Genomic DNA, 7,136 nt, shown 5'->3' with positions numbered 1-7,136 from the left:
GTAGTCTTTTATTTCCTTTTCTTTTATTGCTGCTGAAAAAAACTACGGAAAATAAATTATGAAAATGACCAAAATACCCCTCTGCGTATTTTAGAAAAAAAATAGGATTAATAAAATGTGAGGACAATATTCACTTATCCAGTTTGTACCCCATTTAGTGTTTAGCTATGGATCATTCCTATATATATATATATATATATATATATATATATATATATATATATATATATATATATATATATATATATATATATATATATATATATATATATATCAAACCAAATCACCGTGGTATCTATTTGAGACACTTTGAGGTCTCAAATCTGAGATACCCATTTACTAATTTCTTCATGAAGGTTTTAAATTTCTATGGTTATAGTGTTGCTTGTTTGCATCCGAATGGGGTTCGCACGATCGTGCTATTTGAAATGTATTTTAATGGTTTAGGCATGGTCCTAAGCTTGAACATTTTCAGAAGCATTTTTTGGCTATCGTCCTGTCACAGAGGGTGGTACACGTTTACTGATGAGATTGATTTCCTTAGGGAGGCACCAACGATTGCAGATAACTGGGTGCAATCATTCATTTTTGCCAAGTGTTCTGACTTTCCATTGAAGAATGCACAATCCTAGCTGTTTAGGTCGGTGACTGCTCAGTAGCCGGGACAGTTATCTGAGTAGGGCGAATTGATGGTTGACCAGTTGAGGGGCCTGAAGATTCCTAAACGGTCTTATGATGAGCAGGTGTTGGTAATGGCTAATGTTAGCAACAACTGGACCCATTCTGATAGGATTCCTGTTGCTCGCAGAGGCGGGAGAGGTATTTATCCGTGCAACGTTTTCCATCCTTCTTTTTTTTGTCATGGTTTGTAAAATGACGTTTTGATGATCTGTGAAGAGTTAAGTGTGTCGGAGGTTCTGAGGGCGACGAGTCTGGATGGCATGATTTTTACCGACAAGGTGGTTGAAGGTATGCCGTCGTAGTCTTCTAGCCGTCACAGGGCGCCGCCTCCTGAAGATTTGGAATCTTCCAATGGCGGTTCTTCAGAGGGTGGGCTGATCCGTCGTACCAGGCGCCGGTGTGACGACCCGGAAATTTCCGACCAAATTAAAACTTAATCTTTATATGTTCCAACACAATAAGCAAAGCCTGTAATGTTGAGTCTCGAAATGTTTGAACTATTTATATAGATTCATTTAACCTGTGACTATTTTCGACGATTCACGAACAATTGTGTGTAAATAAATATGTAAATATATATACATATATAAATATAAGAGTGCATATTAAGTTGTATTAATAAAATACAAAATAATCATTTGAATTGAAAATGTAAAATAATGTACAAGATAATTAAGATTAAAATTTATTTATGATTTAAATGAATTCTTATTTTTATTTATTATCATTTTTATGATATTATTTAGTTATTTTATTAGAATTATTATTAATATTATTAGGGTATTTACTATTAATATTTATTAAAAATAAAAATAGGGAATCCCATTCTGTTAGAAGTAACTATCAAATTTTTTTCTTTTTCTTCACATGAAAATAATTTACGTACTTCATGTCTCCAGTTTGTTACAAGTCTACTTCACAAATCAATTGGAAATCAATTTAACTGTTAAATCATGTACCTAATCACTCTATATAAGTTACAAACTGTAATTTGAGTTGAAAACAAAGAAAACCCAGAAAATAAGCTCGACACTCTGTACATTCATCTTTTTCACCATATTTTGATTGAGAACAAATTTTCAAAATGTAATAATGCAGTCATGTTAGGAATCGTCTATCTAAACTATCTGTAAGTTTTCAATCCTCAATTCTTTCTATTAATTTCTAATTTGAGAGTCAAAGTTTTGGTTTTCAAAGTCAACTAAGTGTTCTTGAATCAAATTCGAGTTTGTTTTGATATCTCCAGTTAATTTGATGATCCATAAAGATTATAGGAATGATTTGCAACACAATTCATGTTGTAATCATAACCTATAACACTTAATCTGAAAATCAATTTTTGAGTTCTTGAGTTCTTCACAGTGATATACACTAACATGAATTCGAAACAAATTTCAAAAACTAAAAATGTAGAGTTGTTAGGAATCATTTACTTAAACTTCCTGCAAAATATCAAGTTCCAATTCTTGATAACGAATTCGAATTTGCGAGTCAAAGTTAAATTGTCAAAAGTCAACTGTTTTGTTCTTGGAGAAATTAGAGTTTGTTTTGATGTTTTAAGTTCAATTGATGATTTCAAAAGTTTTTAGGAATGATTTGAAACATGTTTCATGTTGTAAAGATTGTCCAAAACGAACTCAAAATTGAAAACAAATTTTTTTTTCTTGGCTACTAGCAAGCAGTAGGATTTTTTTGTTTTTTTTTCTCATTTTTTTTATATCATGAACACATTTTTATTTTTTGTTTCATGTTTGTTTAGAAGTCCTAAAACCATTTTGATGATTGACTATTAAGAATGAAGTTGTTTGATTGTTTAGATTTTGGTGAAGAAGATGAAGTGGGTTGAAACATGTAATAGATAAGTATTTGGGTTTGTATTATAAATCAGAAAAACTGAAATGGAGGAATGGTTAAGGGTGTTGATGAGTGAGCGAGAGGTCTCGGGTTTGAGCCCGGCTTGGTGCAATTTTTTTAAAACTGACTCCTAAGGTAGTTTTATACTTTTAAAAATTATTATTATTATTAATATTATTATTATTATCCTTAGGTATTTCTACAATTATTAATTTTAAAAAACAAAAGATATATATGTAAATATATTATTACATAAAATATACTAATATTACATAAAATTATGTTTCAACTAATATTATTGATATAACATTAATTAAATATCAAATAAGTATCATAATATATTATAAGAATAATTAATACATAACAAATATATAAACTTAATTGATTTATACTATAATGTGTTAATACTTGATATAGGTTCGTGAATCCGAGGCCAACCCTGCATTGTTCAATGTCGTCATATGTATTTTTACTACAAAATACAGTATTGTGAGTTTCATTTACCTTTTTACCCTTTATATTTTTGATTGAGAATACATGCGCAACTTTTATAACTGTTTTACGAAATAGACACAAGTAATCGAAATTACGTTCTATGGTTGAATGATCGAAACTGAATATGCCCCTTTTTATTAAGTCTGGTAATCTAAGAATTAGGGAACAGACACCCTAATTGACGCGAACTCTAAAGATAGATCTATCGGGCCCAACAAGCCCCATCCAAAGTACCGGATGCTTTAGTACTCCAAATTTATATCATGTCTGAAGGAGGATCCCGGAATGATGGGGATATTCTTATATGCATATTGTGAATGTCGGTTACTAGGTGTTCAATCCATACGAATGATATTTTTGTCTCTATGCATGGGACGTATGATTATGAGAAATGGAAGTATGAAATCTTGTGGTCTATTAAAATTATGAAATGATTCTTTATGATAAACTAATGAACTCACCAACCTTTTGGTTGACACTTTAAAGCATGTTTATTCTCAGGTACGAAAGAAATCTTCCGCTGTGCATTTGCTCATATTAGAGATATTACTTGGAGTCATTCATGACATATTTCAAAAGATGTTGCATTCGAGTCGTTGAGTTCATCAAGATTATTATTAAGTCAATTATATTTAGATAAATTATGAAATGCTTTACATGCCTGTCAACTGTCGATGTAACGAAAGTTTTTCTTTTAAAAACGAATGCAATGTTTGTAAAATTTATCATATAGAGGTCAATTATCTCGCGATGTAATCAACTGTTGTGAATCATTTGTAATCGATATGGACTTCGTCCGGATGGATTAGGACGGGTCTCTACAGCCGGATTGAGCCGTCTGCGGCAGCTAAAGGTATGCCTTCGACGTGCACTCTTTTTAACTTGCCTAATAGTATTTTGTGCTGACTACATTGCTTTCTTTCGTGTATGCATAGGTAACGCTAGTGTGACTCTTGCGGGGGCGCAGGCATCTACCCCATGGTTCCGTTGTTGGAGGGAGTTATTTCCCGGGAGAGGCTTGAGCCGGTTGTGGGGGAGAGTCGGGTGGCTGAGGAGGAGCCAGCTACTGTAAAGGGGTCGGTTCAAGGGCATCATTCCGGCAAAGAGCCTGCCGTGGAGGTCTCGGATGCTCGGCCCCCGGCTGACAACAAATGCTGAGCAGAATGTTTACGTTTTGCCCGACTGTAATGTCGAGCCATTCCGTGATCTTCTTCAAAACCTTTCCGGCTCTGAAAAGGGCGTTGGCCGCACTTTCCGCCACCCAAGCACAACACTTACGTTCTCAGTTTGTCGTGATTGCTCATCATCTTGCGGTAGATGAATTAAACCGGAGCGAGGCTGATGCTCGTCGTATTCACGAGCATTGTGTGATGTTTGAGAAAGATAACCGTCGCGTGGTGGAGTTGTCAGGGACAATCACTCGCCTTGAGAGGTAGCTGGCGTCGGCGAAGGAGGCCTTGGAGTCCACCCGGGACGAGTTACTTGTTTCCCGAGAAGTGCAGGAAACGTTGAAGGTGGCACTTGCTCAGGAACAGGAGAAGGTCGTCCTACTTTCTGATGAAAATAAGAAGTTATCAGAGAAGGTTTTGGCCACGTTAGGCGAACTTACCCGCCTTCAACTCGGTATTCCTGTGCTTTTTGGTCGTCTCCTGAAGTCATCCTTGTTCATCAGATGTTTAGCGCCTTTATTGAGGCTATCAAGAGGCTGAATACGTTTGAGGTATAGAAGGCGGTGCAGTGTTTCTTACCGCCTGGTAGCGCGGCCCAAAAGATGAAGACTGATTTGAGCACTACCTGTGTCCAGGACTGCCAACGGGCACACGAGGCCCTTGGCCAGATTAGTTTTGAAGAGTCTGACAAAATTTACAGGGACGAGAACTCATCCGTGGAGGATATTGTAAATTACCAACCATAGAGATATGCACTCGGTTGTGTTTTGTATGATTAATGCGACTTCTTTATATCTTTTTACATATTGTGTATAAACTAGTTTATTTTGCTTCGAGTTGCGTATATTGTCATGACAAAAACGTAGATATCTAGACTACGCATGAGTATGGTCGAGTTGTTTATACGGTAGAACTAGACCATCAATGATATGGTCGGACACCCTTGTTATCCGAGAAGGTTCTTCAAGGGGTGTCCTCCTACCAACGAAAGCTAGAAAGCATTTCTTCTGGCGGTAGGTCCGAAATATGACAAAAGACTTTTGTTTTTACTTGTATCATATTCAGAGTCGTTACAGTGCATAAGTATATAAAATGAAACTTTATTGACTACTTATACATAGAAATGATTTGAGTACATAAGTGTTTTGCATTTCTGCCATCCAAGTGGGTGATCAGTCCTCCCAGTTGCAGACAAGTTACACATGATATTTCTTCAAATGAAAGGCGTGCCAAGGGCATTGTATCGGAACTTCGTCTGGTGTCTCCAGGTGGTATGCACCATAATTAGTTATGCCGATAACCCTGTAAGGTCCCTCCAATCTTGGTCCCAGTTTTCCAACATCTTGCTGTCTGCTGGCCTCGTTGCTATGTAACACCAAGTCATTTAACTGAAAGTTCAGTGGCTTGAATTTTTTGTCATAGTGGTTTGCGATTTTTTGCTTCTTTTCGGCTTGCCGGATATGTGCTATCGTCCGTCGTTCTTCTAGAGCATCCAAGTTTTCTCGCAATGCTTCATCGTTTTTTTGTTCATCGAATGTTGTTATTCGGTTGGTTGGGACAAGCACCTCAGCCGGGATAACTGCTTCGGTTCCGTACACCAAGCTGAAAGGTGTTTCGTTCGTACTATCTTTTGGTGTTGTTCGGTGTGCCCATAGTACAAGATGGAGCTCGTCCACCCATCCTTGGTGGTGTTTACCTAGTCTTGCTTTTATCCCGGTAACGATGTCTCTATTAGTGACCTTGACTTGTCCGTTGGCCTGTGGGTAGGCCACAGAAGTAAATGACTACTGAATGTCCATGTCTGCACACCAGTCCTTAAATGGGTTGTGTGCAAACTGTGTGCCGTTGTCGCTGACTATCTCCTATGGTAAACAGAAATGACAGACAATATCCTCCCATACAAAGGTTAAGATTTTTCGTCCCGTGATCGTGCTTTACGGTTTTGCCTCGACCCATTTTGTAAAGTAGTCGATTGCGACTACTAGGAATTTGACATTTCCGACACCTCTTGGGAATGGGCCGACAATGTCGATCCCCCATTTGCAGAACGGCTAAGAGGCATGCATAGGAATCATGTTATGGCGAGGGGATCTGTTGACAGAAGCGTGTATTTGACATGCCTCATAGTTTACAATCAGGTCATATGTGTCCCGGTACATGTGTGGCCAGAAATAACCCATTCTCTTGATCCTGCTAACTATCGTTCGGTAGCCGGAAAGTGTGGAGCAGGCTCCTTCGTGCATTTCTTGTATGATCTCTTTGGCCTGTGCTGGGCCAACGCATCTTAAGTAAGGCTTTGTGAATGATTTCCTATACAGGATGCCATTTTTAAAGTTGTATATTGGTGCCCGCATTCATATCCTGCGGGCTTGTAGTTTGTCCTCTGGGAGGGTACCATCAGCAAGGTATTTTATGAAAGGTGTCATCCAACACTCTTCCTCCGTTGTGATTGTTGCCATGAGAGTATCCTCTTCAGTTGACTTTCTTTCATGTACTTCAACCATAACCTTTTTGGTGAAGTGGTCGTAGAGCAGAGAGGCAAGCTTGCTCAAAGCATCTGCTTTCTTATTACTGTTACGGGGTATTTTCTTTATTTCAAATACTGCGAAGGTGTTGGTTAGTGCTTTCGTAAGCTCCAGGTATTTTTGCATCGATGTATCTCTTGCTTCAAAGCAGCCGTTTAACTGGCTTGCTACTAGTTGGGAGTCGACATAAGATGTAAGTTGTCGTACGCCTATACTTTTAGCCAAGCGTAATCCGGCTATTAGTGCTTCGTACTCGACCTCGTTGTTTGAGGCGTCGAACTTCAACCGGATAGCGTAGGTTATTTCTTCTCCGTTTGGCGAAACGAGGAGTAGGCCTATGCCGGCTCCCTCCTCACTTGACGCTCCGTCCGTATATAGTTCCCAGATTTTGTCCGTTTCCCTTCTTGTAACA

The 7,136-nt window shown here is 37.9% G+C and overlaps 1 protein-coding gene across 1 annotated transcript; it reads right to left on the bottom strand.

Annotated features, from left to right (window-relative positions):
* Window positions 1-5,395: 5,395 nt before the first annotated feature.
* Window positions 5,396-6,155, bottom strand: LOC139863933 (uncharacterized). The gene is made up of 2 exons (XM_071852532.1): window positions 6,036-6,155; window positions 5,396-5,956 (listed from the first exon to the last, which is right to left on the bottom strand). The coding sequence occupies exons 1-2, from the start codon at window positions 6,153-6,155 to the stop codon at window positions 5,396-5,398; spliced, it is 681 nt and encodes a 226-aa protein (XP_071708633.1).
* Window positions 6,156-7,136: the final 981 nt, after the last annotated feature.

Source organism: Rutidosis leptorrhynchoides, chromosome 8 (genome assembly GCF_046630445.1).
Source record: "Rutidosis leptorrhynchoides isolate AG116_Rl617_1_P2 chromosome 8, CSIRO_AGI_Rlap_v1, whole genome shotgun sequence".
Lineage (NCBI taxonomy): Eukaryota > Viridiplantae > Streptophyta > Magnoliopsida > Asterales > Asteraceae > Rutidosis > Rutidosis leptorrhynchoides.
This window is presented reverse-complemented; position numbering and strand designations above follow the sequence as displayed.

What these genes read in the sequence shown, in the direction of transcription:
- LOC139863933 (XM_071852532.1), bottom strand. Translation starts at nt 6,155, where the DNA reads ATGGGTCGAGGCAAAACCGTAAAGCACGATCACGGGACGAAAAATCTT. An exon ending in GTCAGCGACAACGGCACACA is followed by an intron (nt 5,957 to 6,035) that starts GTTTGCACACAA and finishes GCCTACCCACAG; the next exon opens with GCCAACGGACAAGTCAAGGT.